General features: G+C 36.4%; 2 protein-coding genes across 4 annotated transcripts in view; one reads left to right on the top strand and one right to left on the bottom strand.

The window, feature by feature from the left end:
• LOC132113106 (transforming growth factor beta-3 proprotein-like) overlaps nucleotides 1-3681 on the top strand; it is a 34396-nt gene extending 30715 nt beyond the window's left edge. Inside the window, exon 7 of the mRNA XM_059520937.1 lies at nucleotides 2754-3681. Within this exon, the coding sequence (XP_059376920.1) occupies nucleotides 2754-2912 (159 nt within the window). The 3' untranslated portion in view covers nucleotides 2913-3681. The remainder of the gene's footprint in view (nucleotides 1-2753) is intronic.
• ttll5 (tubulin tyrosine ligase-like family, member 5) overlaps nucleotides 1-24262 on the bottom strand; it is a 153623-nt gene that overhangs the window by 15125 nt on the left and 114236 nt on the right. For 2 of the 3 annotated variants that reach the window (XM_059520931.1, XM_059520932.1), the window contains exons 30-31: nucleotides 19439-19521; nucleotides 4032-4772 (exon numbers count right to left, since the gene is read on the bottom strand). In XM_059520931.1, the coding sequence (XP_059376914.1) occupies nucleotides 4720-4772; nucleotides 19439-19521 (136 nt within the window). In that variant the 3' untranslated portion in view covers nucleotides 4032-4719. Of the gene's footprint in view, nucleotides 1-4031; nucleotides 4773-19438; nucleotides 19522-24262 lie in introns of those variants that run through there. The other variant, XR_009425082.1, reaches the window with a different exon arrangement.

The following is a 24262-nucleotide window of genomic DNA, read 5'->3' as shown; positions in this document are numbered from 1 at the left end:
TCTTTAACACGTGTGACTTTCTTTCATGGAAAAAAGGACTGAAGAATGTCCAAGCTGCTCTTTGCAATACAATAAATGAAATGGAAAGACGTCTGTCTCTGTTTCCACTCATTGTATTGAAGATGAAGGCATTAATCTGTATTGTATAAAGCGCTATAGAAGCAAATGTGACTTGACTAACCCTGTCCAAATACCCACACTTGCGGTCTTAGCCACTTGAAAGTGTGCCCGCGCGACAGGAAGTAAGTGCGCAAGACTTTCCCAAGTCTTCAAAACTAACTTTTGGCCAAGATCTTGCGAGGTCACAGAAAATTCTCAGATTAAATAAGTTAACTTTTAAGTTAAATATTAATATAACAGACTAATAAGGTATTATATAATTTGGTAGAAAAACAAAGTTGCACGATTTATTGGTGCAAAGATGAGTAGTTGTATTTATTGTGTACAACATTTGCAACTGCTTTTAATCACTTCACAAATTAAATTGTGTCATGTTATTGGGATTACTTAACATACATTCAGAATCTGATTTTAGAAATGCAAAGTACTTAAAATAAAAATAAAGCTATGTAAACGCTTGCATTTTTACAACATACGTGTGTCCTATCAGGTCTTCATCCTCACTTGGACACTTAGGCCAAATACAGAAAATATGTCATATAAGTAGTCAAGTGGTCAAGTGCAAAGACTGCAAGTGTGGGTATGGAGACAGAGCAACACGCATCATAATCTGAAAGCCACGCTCAACAACGATCTCCATTGACTTTGTATTGTGGGAAGCTGCTTCCTTGTCATTTCTGACTCTTTAACAAAGAACAGAACAATGCTTAAAAGCTGCTGTGGGACAAGGTGTACAGTAAACAAACTAAAACACCCAGAACTATGTTTTTATAAGCTGTCCACCCAAAACAACTTGCATTTAGTACACAAAAGTAGAACGCAACGTGTCGTATTACTCTGAGAACTGCGCCCACTGGAAGGAAACGTAATCGACGACAGGAACCATTTATTATTTTGAACCATGTCAAAGGATTATTTCACCACCCTATGTGAATCTGAGAGGAGGAGATATATTAAGAAACTAAATTGTATTGGTCTATGCCAGTGCCCCTTTTCCTTACTTTCTTTTTGTCTGAGAAATGATCCAACGAAACACCCCAATGTGAAATAGGATGGATTCAATACTTTATTGCCATACAACTCGGTGCAAGTTGTTAGGGATTTGCTTCAGTGTGCTCATAATAGGACATCAACAAACTACAACCAAAAACATAGAGCAAATATACACACAGACGAAATCCCACACGGGATGACACTTGACACAGGCAGATAAAAATAAAGGAAACACACCACTCACCACATACCTGGATGACAGTCCAGGAAGCTATAATGGCTAATGTCAAGTAAAAGTGACAATTTGCATAAGAATACAAAACGCAAATCCACAGCTTTACAATAAATAAATAAAAGTACACTAGTATGGTTAAAGGCACATTATTTTATAAAAAACATAAAAATGCAAATTATGCAGACTCATTAAGAGAGCCTTTTTTCATAAAGGACTGGTTCAGGGGTTGAGAGCTGTTTAGAGATTTAATGGCTCTACAGTATGTGCTATTGAGGAAGCGAGAGGTTTTTGTCTTAATAGCTCTCATCCTTCTCCCTGATGGAAGTATGGAGAAAAAGGAGTTGGCAGGGTGACTATCATCTTGTAGGATCTTGAGGCCTTTCTGATGAATACGGGCCTCGTAGATCTCACAGATGGGGGAGAGTTTGCAGCCAATGATTTTTGAGGCTGTATTAACTTTACTGTCTAGCTGCAACCTCTGCTGGACAGTAGAGTTGCCATACCAGACAGTAATAGAAAAAGTAAGGACACTCTCAATGGCAGCTCGGTAGAACTGCAACATACCCTTACAGGCTACCCCAAATTTCTTCAGCTGACGAAGGAAAAAATCCTCTGATGTGCTTTTTTGGTAATGTTGGTTATATTATCATCCCATTTTAAAGAAGATGATATCGTTGTACCTAAAAACCTAAAACTGTCCACCCGCTCCACCACCTCCCCATTGATGTACCAGGGCTGGGACGACTTCCTCCTTCTGCGGAAGTCAACCACTAGCTCCTTAGTTTTGGAGACATTTAACTCTAAATTGTGGTTGGAACACCATTCAATCAATGAGAGAACTTCTTTTCTATAAGCAACATCATCATCCCCAGAAATGAGCCCCACTAATGTTGTGTCATCTGCAAATTTAAACATTCAGTGTGTGATGTGCAGTCATTTGTGTATAATGAATATAAAAGAGGTGACAAGACACACCCCTGGGGGGCTCCAGTGTTAACGTACTTAATATTGGAGATTTTATTACCTATTTTGACCACTTGTGTTCTCTGCACCAGAAAATCCAAGATCCAGTGACATAAGGAATTATGGACCCCCATTTGTTGAAGTATTTGTTGACACAAAAACCCTGACATCTACAACTATTTGTGTCCTAAACGCCCGTTTTTTTTTGGTCGACATCTTATAATAACGTAGTTATGGGTTTTTTAGCTTGTTTACTGTACAACTTGTCACATGGCAACTTTTAGGCATTGTTCTGTTAATGAGTCAGAAATGACAAGGAGGCAGCTTCCCGCAATACAAAGTCAATGGATAGGGTTGGATAACCCAACCCCCCCACACCATGGGCGTGGCCTAAATACACTATGTCTCTTCCATTACAATGTGTCTCCTGTTTTCTCTGCAGCTGCTGAGCCTTTACAACACGCTGAACCCCGAGGCGTCTGCTTCCCCCTGCTGCGTTCCTCAAGACCTGGAGCCGCTCACCATCCTCTACTACGTGGGCCGAACGCCTAAAGTGGAGCAGCTCTCCAACATGATCGTCAAATCCTGCAAGTGCAGCTGAGGGGCCTGAGACCTCAGCACTGAGCCCAACGCGGGTTCCAGCGCTCGAGGGCCAACAGGAAGGTTGCGTGCCAGGAACTGGACTCTAAATGAATACCTCCTTACATCCTTCTCACCCACATCCAACCCGGGAGCCAGAGGCTTCTCTAAGCACTAGAAAGTACGGTGCCCTACGATCCCTTGGACTTCTAGTTTGACGTTTGAAGTGACTTGTCCACTTTTAATGTGTATTTTTTGGTCAGCTCTTTTAACGGCGTACCTCACGGGCATTTGTGAACGCTGACCTTTGTAAGATCCACAGCGGCTTCACTGAGGACGACACTGATCGACATACGCCGGCCCTTGTGTTTTCGTATAACGCATTTGAGCACGCCATTTCCCAGACTGAACGTTGTAGTGTGTAATCGACACCGTTTGTCTAATGCGACGGTGTAAATGTTAATACAAACATGCTGGAAAGAAATCTTTTGAGAAAACAATGTTTTGAATTATGTTTACCTCTGTCACTCGGCAGAAGTTTTAGGGATTTTTATAGTTCTTCAGTGAAGCTGATGTTTGGAAATGACGTATGCCGACACATGAACTTTTTAGATCACAAACTGCTAATGTTTTTACTGCTATTACTCCTGAAAACACTTTTTTTAATTAAACAGTCTTGGACAAAAAGAGTTTGTCATGAGTTTCAGAGAATCCACATCATCTCGACTGCTAAAAAGGGTGCACACATCCAGATTGCATAGCTTGCTTTAACAGTATTTTTTTTCCTTAAAGCAAAAGTTATCACACAATTTAGCTGAGATTTCCTCCATGCTAAAAAGGTACAGTAGCATAAATGCACAAATAATTGGTCAAGTTTCATCTGGTCATGCGTAAATTCAGGAGAAAAAAAATGCAATACAAATACTGTACAAACTAAAACACATTAAAATCCTGAGAATAAAACTGTATGTTGCATAAATTCAATCTTGCATAATCGGCCAATACGAATGAAACGCAATATGAATTCTTGTAAACTGTTTTTTCATCAACCGATACTCTTAATTGAATGCAACAATTACGATAAGAAATGTGATCCGTTTCTGCTGCATGAATGAGGCCCTGTCATTAATTCAGTTTTGGCCAGGTACTTAAAGTGAAGTGTTAAACTAAAATCAAACTGAAAACACAATGGCATCCCTTCAGCACAGTAGTGTTGATCACGGTGCATCAAGTATTACCAGGACATTGGTCAAAAATGGTCAAGTGTTTAGTTGCACAGAAACTCATCCCAGCTTTACCTGGACGTCGATGTTTCTAGTTTGCAGATCAGAGCTGCTCCAGTGGTTCCTCACACCTGAACCCAGGCACTTGAACAGAAGTTGTTAGAGATCATTAGCAAGCGGTGCTGAAAGCGCTTTACTCAGGAGTCTACATCTTCGATCTGTACATGTAAACATGGATAAATGTGATGGGTGCTCTCGTGAGCTCGGGGTCTGCTGTTGCTGCACGTGTCACAGCTGTTGTGAGCCGTCAGTCCGCACAACCTTCACATGGCATCAGATGTGCGGTGATAATGAAGGCTGGACAACTGCACATTCGAGACAGCGAGAAGCAGGACGCCTTCAGACTGTGGAACAGATCCAATCAAAGAGAAGGATTTCACGTACAATCACACACTCAAAAAAGACACATAAGGTCGGTTGGGAGGGAAATAATGATTATCAGAAGACAGCATATTGAGAGTGAAGAGGTGAACTCTTCATGTCCGTGTTGTCTCTCGATCTCAGTATGTCAAGTGATCCCACAAAGCAGCTGACCTCTGACCTCGTTCATCTGTTCCTGGAGCCCTGAGTGTGGAAGAGTTTACTGTACACTGACAGACCTGTGAACACACAACAACACAGTGAATCAACACACAAACACACATGTTTGAGCTGTAACTGAATTTCAGGCTAGTAGTAATTATTCTGTACCTTCTGTCATGATGATTTATGACTTTGACCTTTGACCTTTTGACAGGTTGAACTTCCGGTGACCTTATGATGGATGGGCTGAACTTCCGGAATGAGTTCATGGGTTAACCTATGACCGTTTCCCACGCATCGATCATACAGTTTTGACAGAAAGTTTTACCCTAGTGACCTAGTTAGTTCTAAATCATAGTTTTTGACGGGTAGTTTAAACAGTATAGGAAACACTCCCCACGCATCGATCATGTGGTTTTGACAGAAAGTTTTACCCTAGTGACCTAGTTAGTTCTAAATCATAGTTTTTGATGGGTAGTTTAAACAGTATAGGAAACACTCCCCACGCATCGATCATGTGGTTTTGACAGAAAGTTTTATCCTATTGACCTAGTTAGTTCTAAATCATAGTTTTTGATGGGTAGTTTAAACAGTATAGGAAACACTCCCCACGCATCGATCATACGGTTTTGACAGAAAGTTTTACCCTAGTGACCTAGTTAGTTCTAAATCATAGTTTTTGACGGGTAGTTTAAACAGTATAGGAAACACTCCCCACGCATCGATCATACGGTTTTGACAAAGTTTTACCCTAGTGACCTAGTTAGTTCTAAATCATAGTTTTTGACGGGTAGTTTAAACAGTATAGGAAACACTCCCCACGCATCGATCATACGGTTTTGACAGAAAGTTTTATCCTATTGACCTAGTTAGTTCTAAATCATAGTTTTTGATGGGTAGTTTAAACAGTATAGGAAACACTCCCCACGCATCGATCATGTGGTTTTGACAGAAAGTTTTATCCTATTGACCTAGTTAGTTCTAAATCATAGTTTTTGACGGGTAGTTTAAACAGTATAGGAAACACTCCCCACGCATCGATCATACGGTTTTGACAGAAAGTTTTATCCTATTGACCTAGTTAGTTCTAAATCATAGTTTTTGATGGGTAGTTTAAACAGTATAGGAAACACTCCCCACGCATCGATCATGTGGTTTTGACAGAAAGTTTTATCCTATTGACCTAGTTAGTTCTAAATCATAGTTTTTGATGGGTAGTTTAAACAGTATAGGAAACACTTCCCACGCATCGATCATGTGGTTTTGACAGAAAGTTTTACCCTAGTGACCTAGTTAGTTCTAAATCATAGTTTTTGATGGGTAGTTTAAACAGTATAGGAAACACTCCCCACGCATCGATCATGTGGTTTTGACAGAAAGTTTTATCCTATTGACCTAGTTAGTTCTATATCATAGTTTTTGATGGGTAGTTTAAACAGTATAGGAAACACTCCCCACGCACCGATCATGTGGTTTTGACAGAAAGTTTTACCCTATTGCCCTAGTTAGTTCTAAATCATGGTTTTAGGAAACCCTCCCCTACGCTGTTTGAACTTTGTGTCAGTTAGCTTGTTTGAAGTCTGTGTCAGTTAGCTTGTTTGAAGTTTGTGTCAGTTAGCTTGTTTGAAGTTTGTGTCAGTTAGCTTGTTTGAAGTTTGTGTCAGTTAGCTTGTTTGAAGTTTGTGTCAGTTAGCTTGTTTGAAGTTTGTGTCAGTTAGCTTGTTTGAAGTTTGTGTCAGTTAGCTTGTTTGAAGTTTGTGTCAGTTAGCTTGTTTGAAGTTTGTGTCAGTTAGCTTGTTTGAAGTCTGTCAGTTAGCTTGTTTGAAGTTTGTGTCAGTTAGCTTGTTTGAAGTTTGTGTCAGTTAGCTTGTTTGAAGTTTGTGTCAGTTAGCTTGTTTGAAGTTTGTGTCAGTTAGCTTGTTTGAAGTCTGTGTCAGTTAGCTTGTTTGAAGTTTGTGTCAGTTAGCTTGTTTGAAGTTTGTGTCAGTTAGCTTGTTTGAAGTTTGTGTCAGTTAGCTTGTTTGAAGTTTGTGTCAGTTAGCTTGTTTGAAGTTTGTGTCAGTTAGCTTGTTTGAAGTTTGTGTCAGTTAGCTTGTTTGAAGTTTGTGTCAGTTAGCTTGTTTGAAGTTTGTGTCAGTTAGCTTGTTTGAAGTTTATCCCAGTTATACGGTTATGTGTGTGTGTGTGATTATATGGCTCCCCCCCCCCCTCCCATTACATTCCTGAGCAGTGTATAAATGGGATCGGTGTGTTCTACGTTTATATAAAACATCCTATAATTTATGTAATATTTATATAATTTATATAATATAATTAATTATCATGCTAAGGTTGAAAAACATTTCAGTTATTTCACATTCATATATAAAACATATCATTTATATATTATAGTAACTATCATGCTAAAGTTGAAAACATTTAAGTTATTTCACATTTATATATATATATATATATATATATATATATATATATATATATATATAAAACATTATATAATTTATACATAAAACATTATATAATTTACTAAAACAATTAAAGGTTTAAAACACATTTTAGTTATTTCATATATGAGACATTCAGTTATTTCACATTTATATATAAAACATTCTATAATTTATGTAATATTTATATAATTTATATAATATAATTAATTATCATGCTAAGGTTGAAAAACATTTCAGTTATTTCACATTCATTTATAAAACATTATATCATTTATATAATATAGTAATTATCATGCTAAAGTTGAAAACATTTGAGTTATTTCACATTTATATATATATATATATATATATATATATATATATATATGTATATATATATATATATATATATATATATATATATATATATAACATTACATAATCTATATATAAAACATTATATAATTTACTAAAACAATTAAAGGTTTAAAACACATTTTAGTTATTTCATATATGAGACATTCAGTTATTTCACATTTATATATAAAACATTCTATAATTTATATGCTATAATTAATTATCATGCTAAAGTTGAAAAACATGCCGTTCTTTATATTCTATCTTTTATATAATATACATAATCTAAAAGCAATTTAACTAAGGTTGAAAAACATTGTGTTCTTTTAAAAAGTTTATAAATGAAACGTTTATAAAAAATATACTGAAACCGACTGTTTCAGATAAAACAAGATCCATTTTTTTAGGGGGGAGAAGAAGCTGTTTTCACATCAGCTTTGATCCTGACCCACAGTGCTCCCAGCGTCTGCGTCTGCACGCTACAGTGCACACTCGTCCGAATTTACTAACCAATCATAATATCTTCAAAGACATTGCTAATTAAAACTAACGTATCTCACGCAGGAGTACCGTGTTTTGACAGTTTTCTGACGGTTCACCTATGAATTACGGTTGGTGCGCGGCTAGCATCTCTTGTACCCCTCTCTCTCTCTCTCTCTCTCTCTCTCTCCCTCTCATACATTCATTTGTCTCCAAGTCTTATTTTCTTCTTTTAATGAATATAAACACATTATACATTCGCAAACAATATAAAACAAAACATTTACATTAGTTTTAGTCATCACTAAAAATTAGAGCCCGACCGATATAAGCTAATTGCATTTAAATCGGCATCGGCATTTATAACGGCCGATGAAACATGAGAAACAGAGTCTCATGCTTCACTCATGTTATGAGTGTTGCATAGTGTGCCCACCAGAGGGAGCTCTGCAGCTCCAGAGTTAACAACAGCACCAGAAGTCCACTACAGAAGAAAGTGATCAGCCAAGGAGATGAAGGAGATGTAACTTAACTTACTGTTTTGACGGTGAGACTGTCGTTCGTCATGTGAAATGATTGTAGATTTAGTTCTTACCCTGTATATAAAAACTGTGTGGTAGTTCTAGCTAACGGTCCTATCATTATCACTTCTAAATATTCTGTAACATCACTTACAGCCGCTAATGCATTGCTATATTAGATTAGCCACAAAGCTAATACCATGTTTATCAGTGGAAGAGCGCGAACGTTAATAGGAGGTCAAACTATAACGTTAGCGTTTAACTTATTCTTATTCTATTGCGGTGTGTTTCCCACATAATGACCGCGTAATTGGGCCTTTCACACAGGACGCGGTATGCACGGCGCTTGCCGCTGGGCTCAGCGTTGCCCTTCAGATACAACGCAATTTGCGCTGCGCTATGGCGTAGGCGGAGTTTTAAAAACGTTTAGCGGGAGCTCTTTCATAGTCTGTTCCTCCTCCTTTCGGTCAGCAGCTGTCCCGTTGTAAGAAGCGAGCGATAGCGCTAGTCCTGCTGATGAGAATTAAGATAGAAGCAAGGAAGAAGAGGCTACCCTCAGGTCCAGAGAACAATTTGGTGAATTCAGGCATGTTACGTTACTCTAACGCTAATAGCTTCCTTTTTAGCAGGCCCCTTAAATGCTTGCTATTAACTTGTTTGAAGGTGGTTCTTCTTAAAATTGACAGCGGTGTGTTCATGACACTAACGTTAACCATTCAACTTCGAATTGATTCCGTAATCTTCCGGTAATAGTAGGCAAGACGATGTTCTGTGAGAGCAAATATAGTGTAGTTACAGTAACTACAGTAGGTGCGTCAGAAATGATTAAACCAGAGGGGACATGTAAATAAATGTGAGCTGAACAAGCGCTTTTTTTTTTTTTTTTTTTACATATTGTTTCAAAGCAGCTTTACAGACATAACAGGAAAATGTTGAAATAATATTGTTAAATATAAGTAGGTAATACCTATTGCTTGACAAATAAAAAAAATATATATATTTCTCATTTTTGCCTATGTAGGAGATCCCAGTTTATTATTATTATAATTCTAATGATGACATGAGTAATGATACATGGTGATATTATTAATACACATGCTTATTCTTTCTCCGTCTCTCTTTCTGCCTACAGATGGCTGAAAAAGGTGAATGCTGTAGCAGCAAAGTGTGGGACTACTTCTGCAAATACTTTAACTTTAGTATTATAATTTATTTACAGTACACACACAGACTGTTAAAACCAGCTTCAACTGGAAGAAAGTAAAAGTGTTAAATGTTTAAAACCAGACTGTTTTTTGATCATTAAAAACTTACTTTTGATGTGCAATTGTTTAGTCATTGAGACTGTAATCTAAGGCTTTTTTTTTAACATAATCCATTCTGGAAAATGGTTTATACAGCCCACATACATAGAACAGGCAGATATTTTGCTATTGAATGTTGTGTAAGTGCAGTTTATAGGAAATGGGTCTAATATCCAGATTATTTTTAAAATCTAAATATCGGCTTATAAATCGGCTCTTTTCGAGTTAATATCGGCATCGGCCCCCAAAAATCCATATCGGTCGGGCTCTACTAAAAATATACATTTTACCAGGATCAGGGAAAAAATATATAATTGAACAGAATGAAGAAAATGGTCTATTGAGGAACCCGGACGTGTCATTGACACAATTCAGTTAAATTCATTTCACATTAATCGTTGCAAAACATTTTCTATATTATATTTAAAACCTTTTATATCCATCTTTATATCATATCTTTTTCAAAAAGCTGTTTAATTATTTATTTTAACCATACACCTACAGTACCACCACACACTAAAATGCTGCATGCACGTACATTTTTAATTAAATTTAGTTTTTAAGCGATCTGAATTATGACTACCCTATACATTTAATCATAAACCACATGTACCTTGTTATATCACTATAATATCCATTGCACTATACAATTTTGTATTCTGATAAACCATATAAACAAGCGGACATACGCATGAACATATCAAGTTAAAAAGAGACTTATCTCTATTTAAAAAAAATGAAAAAATAAATAAATAAAATTATATATGACAACGTGTTACTAAACCAGAACACACGTTTTAAACAAGTATTCATCATGTTTATAAAACACATCGCAGTAACAGACATGTTACTAAACCAAACCAAATCATTTATCATACATTTTTAATCATGTATTCAACATATACTTATAACACCAATGTCTGGGGGAGGCCCAAATACCTCCAGTCACCCCAAAACCCACTCAGACTTCAGGGGTTAAAGAATATGTTGAATATTCCATATTCTTCATTCTGTTCAATTATATATTTTTTCCCCGATCCTGGTAAAATTTATATTTTTAGTGATGACTAAAACTAATGTAAATGTTTTGTTTTATATTGTTTGCGAATGTATAATGTGTTTATATTCATTAAAAGAAGAAAATAAGACTTGGAGACAAATGAATGTATGAGAGGGAGAGAGAGAGAGAGAGAGAGAGGGGTACAAGAGATGCTAGCCGCGCACCAACCGTAATTCATAGGTGAACCGTCAGAAAACTGTCAAAACACGGTACTCCTGCGTGAGATACGTTAGTTTTAATTAGCAATGTCTTTGAAGATATTATGATTGGTTAGTAAATTCGGACGAGTGTGCACTGTAGCGTGCAGACGCAGACGCTGGGAGCACTGTGGGTCAGGATCAAAGCTGATGTGAAAACAGCTTCTTCTCCCCCCTAAAAAAATGGATCTTGTTTTATCTGAAACAGTCGGTTTCAGTATATTTTTTATAAACGTTTCATTTATAAACTTTTTAAAAGAACACAATGTTTTTCAACCTTAGTTAAATTGCTTTTAGATTATGTATATTATATAAAAGATAGAATATAAAGAACGGCATGTTTTTCAACTTTAGCATGATAATTAATTATAGCATATAAATTATAGAATGTTTTATATATAAATGTGAAATAACAATGTCTCATATATGAAATAACTAAAATGTGTTTTAAACCTTTAATTGTTTTAGTAAATTATATAATGTTTTATATATAAATTATATAATGTTTTATATATATATATATATATATATATATATATATATATATATATAAATGTGAAATAACTTAAATGTTTTCAACTTTAGCATGATAATTACTATAATATATAAATGATATAATGTTTTATATATGAATGTGAAATAACTGAAATGTTTTTCAACCTTAGCATGATAATTAATTATATTATATAAATTATATAAATATTACATAAATTATAGGATGTTTTATATAAACGTAGAACACACCGATCCCATTTATACACTGCTCAGGAATGTAATGGGAGGGGGGGGGGAGCCATATAATCACACACACACACATAACCGTATAACTGGGATAAACTTCAAACAAGCTAACTGACACAAACTTCAAACAAGCTAACTGACACAAACTTCAAACAAGCTAACTGACACAAACTTCAAACAAGCTAACTGACACAAACTTCAAACAAGCTAACTGACACAAACTTCAAACAAGCTAACTGACACAAACTTCAAACAAGCTAACTGACACAAACTTCAAACAAGCTAACTGACACAAACTTCAAACAAGCTAACTGACACAAACTTCAGACAAGCTAACGGACACAAACTTCAAACAAGCTAACTGACACAAACTTCAAACAAGCTAACTGACACAAAGTTCAAACAGCGTAGGGGAGGGTTTCCTAAAACCATGATTTAGAACTAACTAGGGCAATAGGGTAAAACTTTCTGTCAAAACCACATGATCGGTGCGTGGGGAGTGTTTCCTATACTGTTTAAACTACCCGTCAAAAACTATGATTTAGAACTAACTAGGTCAATAGGATAAAACTTTCTGTCAAAACCGTATGATCGATGCGTGGGAAAGGGTCATAGGTTAGCCCCTGAACTCATTCCGGAAGTTCAGCCCATCCATCATAAGGTCACCGGAAGTTCAACCTGTCAAAAGGTCAAAGGTCAAAGTCATAAATCATCATGACAGAAGGTACAGAATAATTACTACTCAGGCTGATTGTAGTTCTGATCTGGAAACTAAATCACCGATGATGCATGATGATATATAATCCAGGGGTTGAATCATTTCAAAGGTGTTTTCAATCTGTGAAATAAAAATTATACTTTTTGCAATGCTTGACACTTTGTTTTTGTAGTACAAATAATCATCCGTATGTTTTTCGGTCACACTTTAGTTTGGGGACTAATTCTCACTGTTAACTAGCTATTAACTATGACTTTTGCTTTTGAAAGTTGCTTCTTATTAATAGTTAAGGTAGTCGTTAAGGGGGTAGGATTAAGTGAATAATATGTGCTTTATAAGGACTAATAAACAGCCATACACTAGTAATATGGATGCCCATAAGCAGCTAGTTAATAGTCAGACTAAATGTTTTAAGAGCCCCTCGTAACACTTAAAGAACAAAAGTGCAATTCTTGTGCAAAAGTCTCTAGAGTGCTTTTTGGCAGTAAAACCATATGGCTAAAGCTTGGCTACACCTGATTTACACCACTCATTCATTTTACATTTCACTTTCATCATGACAGCCGTAGGGGCAGGGGCATTTTCTTGCATTTTTGTTTATTTTGGTGGCATTTCCCCCCCAAGCCTGTTCATTTCCAACCCTGATCACATCTAATGGGCACTTAATCAAAATGAGGCACTGCAGACTGAACTGAACTAACATGAAACCGACCCAAGTTGAATAACAACTGCCTTTTGTCTCTAATTAAACAACTTCCCCCGAGAAGTAAAGCAACAACTTACAGTAAGTGACTTGGCTAAATACTGACAGTATTGTCTTTTTAGAGCTACTTTACATGAGAATCTATTAGTTCTGATGTTTTTCTGTTTGTGAAAACTACTGTGAAAACACTGTGAAACTACTTTGACAATCTGTACTGTACTAAGCGCTATAGAAATAAAGATGTCTTGATGACTTTTGTCGTCATTACATTACAATAGAGAATGCACATTATTACATTCTGATGAAGGATTGAGAGGACAAACATTTATTTTGGAACATGCACTGATGATCAAATGATGCGTGAGAAGAACATGGTCACTGATTCTTTAAGTTCTTTACTGGTGCATGAGTGTGGAACTCTAAAATCCTGAAATAAGATCTCATCGAGATCCAAGTAAAACAGTGAACAGCAGCAGATGTGCGGATCATACTGGAGTGTTTGATAAGAGGGCCGATCCCACAGCAGTAAAAGACGTTCCCAGAGCTGCTGAACACTATTCCCTTTCATTCCCTCTCCACACACTGTTTATTGTGCTGCTCTTTTACACCATGAGCCCTTACGGCACAGGAGAACGAAAACATTGCGCATGGCTTCCAATCCAGTGATTCGACCGCTGGAAGCTCAGAGAGATGATGGAGCAAAGAGCTGGTGGATGAAGAAAACATGCTGCTTTCCTGTCTCTGACTGATGTATTCAAAGTCAAATAATACACGACAGGATCACAGTTAACCATAAAATCAAAACAGAGAGAAATTATTTTACAACCATAAGAATTTTTTAATTTTTACAAAACTATTTGTGTGTGTATGGGCCATTCTACAGAACTAATGCAAACTGCTGTCCCCATAACCAAAAAATGCATTTAAAAAGCTTTAAAGTATTCAAATCTAAGATGTTTATTCAGATCTTTCTATTATCTATTGAAACCCACAATAATATTCACAGTATTAGTAAGCTACAGTCGTGGCCAAAAGTTTTGAGAATTACATAAATATTAGTTTTCAAAAAGTTTGCTGCTAAACTGCTTTTAGATCTTTGTTTCAGTTGTTTCTGTGATGTACTGAAATATAATTACAAGCACTTCATACGTTTCAAAGGCTTTTATCGACAATTACATGGCATTTATGCAAAGAGTCAGTATTTGCAGTGTTGGCCCTTCTTTTTCAGGACCTCTGCAATTCGACTGGGCATGCTCTCAATCAACTTCTGGGCCAAATCCTGACTGATAGCAACCCATTCTTTCATAATCACTTCTTGGAGTTTGTCAGAATTAGTGGGTTTTTGTTTGTCCACCCGCCTCTTGAGGATTGACCACAAGTTCTCAATGGGATTAAGATCTGGGGAGTTTCCAGGCCATGGACCCAAAATTTCAACATTCTGGTCCCCGAGCCACTTAGTTATCACTTTTGTCTTATGGCACGGTGCTCCATCGTGCTGGAAAATGCATTGTTCTTCACCAAACTGTTGTTGGATTGTTGGAAGAAGTTGCTGTTGGAGGGTGTTTTGGTCCCATTCTTTATTCATGGCTGTGTTTTTGGGCAGAATTGTGAGTGAGCCCACTCCCTTGGATGAGAAGCAACCCCACACATGAATGGTGTCAGGATGCTTTACTGTTGGCATGACACAGGACTGATGGTAGCGCTCACCTTTTCTTCTCCGGACAAGCCTTTTTCCAGATGCCCCAAACAATCGGAAAGGGGCTTCATGGGAAAATAAGACTTTGCCCCAGTCCTCAGCAGTCCATTCACTATACTTTCTGCAGAAGATCAATCTGTCCCTGATGTTTTTTTTGGAGAGAAGTGGCTTCTTTGCTGCCCTTCTTGACACCAGGCCATCTTCCAAAAGTCTTGGCCTCACTGTGCGTGCAGATGCACTCACACCTGCCTGCTGCCATTCCTGAGCAAGCTCTGCACTGGTGGCACTCCGATCCCGCAGCTGAATCCTCTTTAGGAGACGATCCTGGCGCTTGCTGGACTTTCTTGGACGCCCTGAAGCCTTCTTTACAAGAATTGAACCTCTTTCCTTGAAGTTCTTGATGATCCTATAAATTGTTGATTTAGGTGCAATCTTAGTAGCCACAATATCCTTGCCTGTGAAGCCATTTTTATGCAACGCAATGATGGCTGCACGCGTTTCTTTGCAGGTCACCATGGTTAACAATGGAAGAACAATGATTTCAAGCATCACCCTCCTTTTAACATGTCAAGTCTGCCATTCTAACCCAATCAGCCTGACATAATGATCTCCAGCCTTGTGCTCTTCAACATTCTCACCTGAGTTAACAAGACGATTACTAAAATGATCTCAGCAGGTCCTTTAATGACAGCAATGAAATGCAGTGGAAAGGTTTTTTTGGGATTAAGTTAATTTTCATGGCAAAGAAGGACTATGTAATTCATCTGATCACTCTTCATAACATTTTGGAGTATATGCAAATTGCTATTATAAAAACTTAAGCAGCAACTTTTACAATTTCCAATATTTATGTAATTCTCAAAACTTTTGGCCACGACTGTATATATATATATATATATATATATATATATATATATATATATATATATATATAAAATGAACATTTATTGGGTTCTTCAAATTCAATTCAATTTTCAACTTATGAAAATTATATAGATTTTTTTGTTTAGTTTTTTCTATTGTCCTTTTTTTAGATCCAAAAAATATTTATTTTATATTTTCTTTGTAAAATATGAAACTTTATGTAAAAAATGTATCCCACATTTTACACGTCACTACCGAAACAGTGTATGTTTTAGTCTATTGACTGCGACCAATTTTAGCTAAACCCATAAATTTATGATCAGGAAATATTCCTGCGTCCCCCTCTCTCATTACATCAATGTGTGTGTAAATAGTTCTCTTCATTTTGATGTAAATGCATTCAAAAGTGTGTGTAACTTTAAGGAATGTCACTACCGAACACCTTTTTCTGCAACTAAGTACACTTTTAGTTGTTATATGTGTACAACTGTTCAGAACTGTGCTAGCTTACCATGTGCTGATTAGCATCTTTGAGCTAAGTTCAAAAATATCTAAAATCGTCACTACCGAAACATTTGGTGGCGTTTTGATAGTGACATCGTCGTTTTTTGGGTGTTATCCCATAGAATGGAACTATTGGTAAGCCCCTCCCCTCAAACACAGATGAGCCAATAGCAGTCGAGTATCAGTTGCACAGGGAACAGAACTCGGACATCTTTAGGTTTCAGTGCCATAGAGAAACACTGGAAGATCTGAAGCTTTCATCGGTTTGATGGTGTTCATAATGCAAAAATGGAAAAATGATGTGCCTGGGGTCCTTGTAACACTGATTCCAGGTATCCTGAGAGGATGGGCAATTTCATTTATTTGATTACATTTCCTAAACCCAAACAAAACACAGCAAAATGTCCCCAAGCATAAAACTCCCAATGAAGATGAAAAGGTTAATTTTCTGGTTGTCATACTCTCATTAAGTTACAGTTTTCATCTGGTGAACGACATGTCTGATCAACTTTTTGCCATTTACAGAGAAAATCTGGATTCAAAATACAACAAATCTCATAAATTACAATTAAAATATTAGTTGTTAAAATGTAATTATTATTGATTTACCTCTGATAAAAGTTTGAATAAAACAGCAAATAAAAAATAAATACAATCTAGATGAAGGCAAAATCTTAATAGGTCAATATAATCCTTCTAATTAAATTATTATTACTGTGTTTCATTAGAGACAAATTTGGGGAGAGGGCAAATATTCCAAAACTTTCTGAAAATACAATATAAAATTACTGCATAGTTACTAGAAATGTATACCTTGGATATTATACAATTTGCATACATAAAACCCAAATTTTTGTGGAAAAAGACAAATTTTTTTCAAGACGTTTTCTGCTCTGACTTTGGACCAATTCTGTAGAATGGCTCATATATATTTATGTGTGTGTGTGTGTGTGTGTTTGTGTGTGTGTGTTTGTGTGTGTGTGTGTGTGTGAATATATATGTATGTATGTATTTATCAAATGTTTTAAGATTTTTAATGTTTTTATTTTTAAAGTGTCTTATACTCACAGTCTCCATTGAAAAATACAGCAAAAGCAGTAATATTGTGAAATCTCATTGCAATTTTAAACAGCTGTTTTCTGTGTGAATCTGTGTTAAAGTGTAATGTATTTCTGTGATGCACAGCTGTATTTTCAGCATCATTCCTCCAGTCTTCAGTGTCACATGATCTTCAGAAATCAGAATAATATGATGATTTACTGCTCAAGAAACATCTCTGATTATTATCAATGTTGAAAACAGTTGTGCTGCACAATATTTTTGTGGAAACAGTGATACATTAATTAACAAAAAGTTAAAAAGAAAGGCATATATAAAAAACAGAAATCTTTTGTAACATACACCATCGTTCAAAAGGTTGGGGTCAGTATGTTGTTGTTGTTTTTTTCATTTTTTTAAGCAAAGAATGTGTTAAATTGATAACAAAAATGACAGTAAAGACATATATTGTTACATTATTGTCATTACTGTTTTACCTGCTGATTTTGTGGTGGAATGTGCCCTCGACATGTGTTCATGTGTTCAGCAGCACACATCAGACTGATCTCAAAACAAACTTCTTCACATATCTGAGCCAGTATTGAGCCAAAGGTTGAACATGAAGAGTGAATATCCAGTCAAATGGTTTGAAAGCATTTGGCAGGAATCTGTGTGAAAAACATGCCAACAATAGAGTGCTGTTTACGGCCAGTGGGCGAGGGGCTGAGGTGAGGCTGATGCGTATCGACGGCTGATCTCAGAGAATGCAGTCGTATGGATCAGCGCTAACTCCCTGTCAGAGTCCATCAGAGCCCAGCTAAAACAACATCTACTGCTCTTCACACGCGCTTCCCTGCACTTACTGATGGACTGTTTAACAGCGCTTTGAATAGTATCATCTGATAAAAGACTCAACTCTGTATCTGTTTCAAGTTACTTCATGCTTCTTTGCTGCTCTCAGGTGCTCTCATGTAAAGAAGCACAATAAAATGAATACTTGTATTCAACAGGACACATTAAATTGATCAAAAGTGAAATGTATAATGTTACAAAAGATTTTTATTTCAAATAAATGCTGTTCTTTTGAACTTTGATCTGTGAATCCTGGAAAATAAAATGTATTAAAAAAATATTGTGCAGCACAACTGTGTTCAACATTGATAATAATCAGAAATGTTTCTTGAGCAGTAAATCATCATATTATTCTGATTTCTGAAGATCATGTGACACTGAAGACTGGAGGAATGGTGCTGAAAATACAGCTGTGCATCACAGAAATAAATTACACTTTACAATACATTAAAATAGAAAACTATAGAAGCCTGTTTCCACCACTAAATAAAAAATTAAATAAAAAAAGGGTAACTGACTTTTTATACTTTTATACTTTTTTTTATCAGAATTGCGAGTTATAAAGTCATATTTGTGACATACACACTCACAATCATAAGAAAATAGTCTTTCTTCCCTCAGAATTGGACTTTATAATTCTCAATTGCGGGCTTATATCTCACAATTCTGAGAAAAGAAGTCAGAACTGCGAGAAATGTGACAAGAGTCACAATTACCTTTAGACATCTTTATTCTGTGGTGGAAACAGACTTCAATAGAGGACACTTACTTATAAATTGCTAAGTTATTTCACAATACCACTGTCTTTACTGTATTTTTGCTGAAATAAATGCAGCCGTGGTGAGCAGAAGCTCTTCAGAATGATACTACAGTTCAACTCAGAATGTGTGTATAAGCTTTAATAATTTACACCCAGCCAATCAAATCCCTGAAATCAGCATGATGAAACAAAAAGCTTCTCTGCACCAAATCTCACCTGTGCATGAATAATGCATGGCAGGTGACGGAGCTTCATATGAGCGCAGTCATGGCACTGTAGGAGTCAGCATCTACAGATCAGCTCATGTTCACAGGTCTACTCACCAACACCAGACAGAAAAAGCAGCTCACACGCATCAAACCAAACGCTGGAATGGTCACTATGTCCTGCTGCCAAGGTTCCTCATTAAAATACCAGCATTCAACCTACACGAGTCTGAAGATCAACCTGACACACAATACTGAGCTTGCCGGTCAGTACACACACGGTCAGTCACAGGAAGTGTGTGTGTGTGTGTTTCCTCACCTGTCTTGGCACACACAGTCTCATACACCACATGCTGTCCACTGCTGCTGCTCTGACCGTCTGGAAGCTCAGATAATGCTTTCCTGTGGACAGACACACTGATCATTAGCATCACATCAAATCTCACTCCTCCTGATTACAGTGATAGTTTCATCATCTCAGTGTCTCTGTACAAAGTCTATGGTCACCAAAATAGCTTGGTTACCAACATTCTTTAAAACATTTGTTTTGCGCAGAAGAAAGAAAGTCCTACAAGTATGAACTGATGGTCAATCAAGATTTGAGAGCAGAATGACAACAGAAGCAGCAGGATGTTTCTACAATTACACTAAAAGAGCTTTTACTGGATTTAAGGTAGCATAAAAGTAAAAAATAAAAACATGTTTGAGAGCCTTGTGTTGTTTCGAACACATTTCTTTGTAAATGACCTACAGAAGAATAAATGAACTAGACAGTGATTTACCCACAGTGCATGACATCAGACACTGATTATATCACAATCCCATAGAATGCCATCATTCTGCTGTTTCTTTGGCTTTTGAGTCCTAAGCCGTGAGTTCAATAGCCCTAATGACCTCCATCATCACGCCGCTCCCTGACAATAAACAAGCAGAATAATGTGGCCTCTCTCACAGAAGGCTTGGCCACTGAGAGCCAGTGCAATTATCTGAGGCAGAAACAGGGCCCAACATGCCTGTAACTTTGCACATTAAATCCGCTAAGCATTTTTTGAGAACAATAAATAAAGCTCAGCTGGTATTGAGCTCCAGAAGCAGGATGGGAGCTCGCCAGAGCCGCATTAGCGCACTAATGAGGGTGCACAGTGCTGCCTTGTAGGGTCCACAAAGTTGTCTTTTCATTTGGTGGCTGGAGCCCGGGCCAGCAGCACAGATAGAAACGCTCTAAATGACACGCCGGACCTCTCTGCACAGGAAAGGACACTTCAGTGCTTTATTGGCGACTGGAGTTTAGGAGCGTTACTGTTGGTAGGTCAGATGTCGAAGGACTGCTGGCAGGCACTAGCATGCAGCTGTATGTGTGGAGCTTGTTAACTCAACTCAATAGCCTGTAAATTAAGATTCTTCCAAATCCAAATAGACCTTATAGAAAGCCTTCTTCTTCTTGTGAAGCACAAAAGAAGATTTTAAGCAGCATGTCTGTGCTCCTGGAAGTGGAGATTTATCAGTGGTGGACAGTAACGGAGTAGCTTTACTTTGTTACTGTACATAAGTACATTTTACAAGTATCTTTTCAAGTATACTGTACTTTAAGAATTTTTGTTATATTATAATCATCAAAAAAATCTATATATTATTTTACAGAGCAATGACAACTCATATTTAAAGTCTTTTCAGTTTTATAAGCTCTGTAGTTTTTTTTTTTTGGCTGAACTAACCCATTAAAGCTTGATTAATTAACTGCCAAATAATGAGTAAAAACAAACAATGAGTAGATTTTCATTTTTGGGTGATCTTTTCCTTTAAGTCTAGTGTGAAACACACACACACACACCCACACACACCTCCTGAAGTGTGCTGGGTAATCAAAGAGTACAGTCCTGTGGAAACCAAAGCAAATGGCCCTAATTCTGTTAACAATCATCTCTGGTCTTTCCCTCTTTGTTCAGCATTCGTCTGTATCATCTTTTTCTTTCATCTGCCGGCTTCAAACATTTTTTCAGTCTACATCATATTTCTTTAACTCTTGCTTTAATTAAATACTCAAGAGTAATAACATTTTAAATACAGATGTTTTTACTTTATGTAATAAAACTGATAATTTTGAAGATTGTATGTGTAGGGAAAGGCAGGTCATATTACTTTAGGCTAAACAGCAGAACAATTTTTCTGAATTAGTTTATTCTATTTTTATGCATCACAAATTCAAGACTTCACATTGGCTATTTTAGCAACAAGAAGTGCAAAATGGGGAATAAGGTAAAAAAAAAAACCTTCCCCAATCACTGGGGTGGTCAATGAGTTCAATTCTTCCTCTTAAAAACTCCTTGAGAAGCTGTACACACTGCACAATGATCCTCTTACTTACACTGCATCTGAACATGTCTGTTTATAAATGAACTTGTGAGGGCAGAATGTTTCCAGTGGATTTCTTCTTCTCCGGTGACTAATCTAAAAACCTCTGGCCATTGCATTCATGCGGTCCTGGTTATAATGAGCAACGCTGCAAAAAACAATGCATAAAAATAAATCTGATGCAACCAGAGCTGATCTAAATGAAATGCCACAATCAACACTTTTTTATTCATTTTCACATTTAACTTTAATCACGACAGTCGTAGTTAATTTAGTTTGATTATACAGGGGCCATTCATCATAGAAACCAGTTTAATTATAGTTAACTACAAAAAAACAAAAAAAATATTTATAAAAAACTGACTTTTTTCTTGAAATTGCGAGTTTATATCTCACAATTCTCACTTTTTTTCCTCGCAATTGCTAGTTTATATCTCACAATTCTCACTTTTTTTCCTCGCAATTGCTAGTTTATATCTCACAATTCTGACTTTTTTTCCTCGCAATTGCTAGTTTATATCTCACAATTCTGACTTTTTTTCCTCGCAATTGCTAGTTTATATCTCACAATTATGACTTTTTTTCCTCGCAATTGCTAGTTTATATCTCACAATTCTGACTTTTTTTCCTCGCAATTGCTAGTTTATATATCACAATTTTGACTTTTTTTCCTCGCAATTGCTAGTTTATATCTCACAATTATGACTTTTTTTCCTCGCAATTGCGAGTTTATATCTCACAATTCTCACTTTTTTTCCTCGCAATTGCTAGTTTATATCTCACAATTATGACTTTTTTTCCTCGCAATTGCTAGTTTATATCTCACAATTTTGACTTTTTTTCCTCGCAATTGCTAGTTTATATCTCACAATTATGACTTTTTTTTCTCGCAATTGCGAGTTTATATCTCACAATTATGACTTTTTCCTCGCAATTGCGAGTTTATATCTCACAATTATTACTTTTTTCTCGCAATTGCGAGTTTATATCTCACAATTATGACTTTATTTCCTCGCAATTGCGAGTTTATATCTCACAATTATGACTTTTTTTCTTGCAATTGCTAGTTTATATCTCACAATTCTCACTTTTTTTCCTCGCAATTGCTAGTTTCTATCTCACAATTATGACTTTTTTTCCTCGCAATTGCTAGTTTATATCTCACAATTGTGACTTTTTTTCCTCGCAATTGCTAGTTTATATCTCACAATTATGACTTTTTTTCCTCGCAATTGCTAGTTTATATCTCACAATTGTGACTTTTTTTCCTCGCAATTGCTAGTTTATATCTCACAATTTTGACTTTTTTTCCTCGCAATTGCTAGTTTATATCTCACAATTATGACTTTTTTTTCTCGCAATTGCAAGTTTATATCTCACAATTCTGACTTTTTTTCCTCGCAATTGCGAGTTTATATCTCACAATTCTCACTTTTTTTCCTCGCAATTGCTAGTTTATATCTCACAATTATGACTTTTTTTCTCGCAATTGCTAGTTTCTATCTCACAATTATGACTTTTTTTCCTCGCAATTGCGAGTTTATATCTCACAATTATGACTTTTTTTCCTCGCAATTGCTAGTTTAAATCTCACAATTTTGACTTTTTTTCCTCGCAATTGCTAGTTTATATCTCACAATTATGACTTTTTTTCTCGCAATTGCGAGTTTATATCTCACAATTATGACTTTTTTTCCTCGCAATTGCGAGTTTATATCTCACAATTATGACTTTTTTTCCTCGCAATTGCGAGTTTATATCTCACAATTTTGACTTTTTTTCCTCGCAATTGCGAGTTTATATCTCACAATTTTGACTTTTTTTCCTCGCAATTGCGAGTTTATATCTCACAATTATGACTTTTTTTTCTCGCAATTGCAAGTTTATATCTCACAATTCTCACTTTTTTCTTGGAATTCTGACTTTTTCTCAGAATTGCGTGATACAAACTCGCAATTGCATGTCATAAAGTCAGAGAAAAAAAGTTAGAATTGCGAGTTTGTATCATGCAATTCTGAGGAAAAAAAAGTCAGAATTGTGATATAAAAAGTCATAATTACCTTTTTTATTATTTATTCAGTGGCAGAAACAGGCTTCCATAACTAGTGTATATATACAAAAAAAAAAAAACTACAATGAAAGCAAATGTAAATTAAAAATGTAATTTTTTACTATTAATAAAAGCATTATAGTATGTGATCGATACTAAAATAACACTGGTAACTACAGAGAGCCTTCGCCCTTCCAGTCAAACTCCTCCTGGATTGGCTCTGTTTCTTCACCTGTCTCTTATCCTCCATTTCTCTTCAACTCTTTTGTCGGTTCAGTGTTTCCATCCTGTGAATTTTTGCTTTTCGGGCTTCCGTTCTTCCCACACTTTCCCATGTCACACAGGCCAACCACAAGAATGCAGCGCAGCGGAGAAAGTGAGGGGCTCAGGAATTCCACACGGAGAGAGTAAACACGGCACGGGCCACGAGCAAACACTGCTTTAACTCTGAATAACCCTCCTCTGTCTCCAGCCGTCTCTGATAGCTCTCTAATGGCTCTCTCTTAATTCAGCCAGTCGGGAATTACCTCCATTTCCTGCCTCTCCCTCGTCTGCCTTTACAAGCAGTGTCATTTACTCAGGACGCTCTCTCTCTCTGAGAAGAGTGATGAAATCTTCCTGATCCTCAAACAGTCCTGCTCAACTGTATCTCACAACCATCCTCTCTTTCCATAGGAAAGACCTTTAAATAAGTCACAAAGATGAAGAAGTTGTCCTTCACCGTCACTGCCAGAGTGCTCT

Source organism: Carassius carassius, chromosome 32 (assembly GCF_963082965.1).
Source record: "Carassius carassius chromosome 32, fCarCar2.1, whole genome shotgun sequence".
NCBI lineage: Eukaryota > Metazoa > Chordata > Actinopteri > Cypriniformes > Cyprinidae > Carassius > Carassius carassius.
This window is presented reverse-complemented; position numbering and strand designations above follow the sequence as displayed.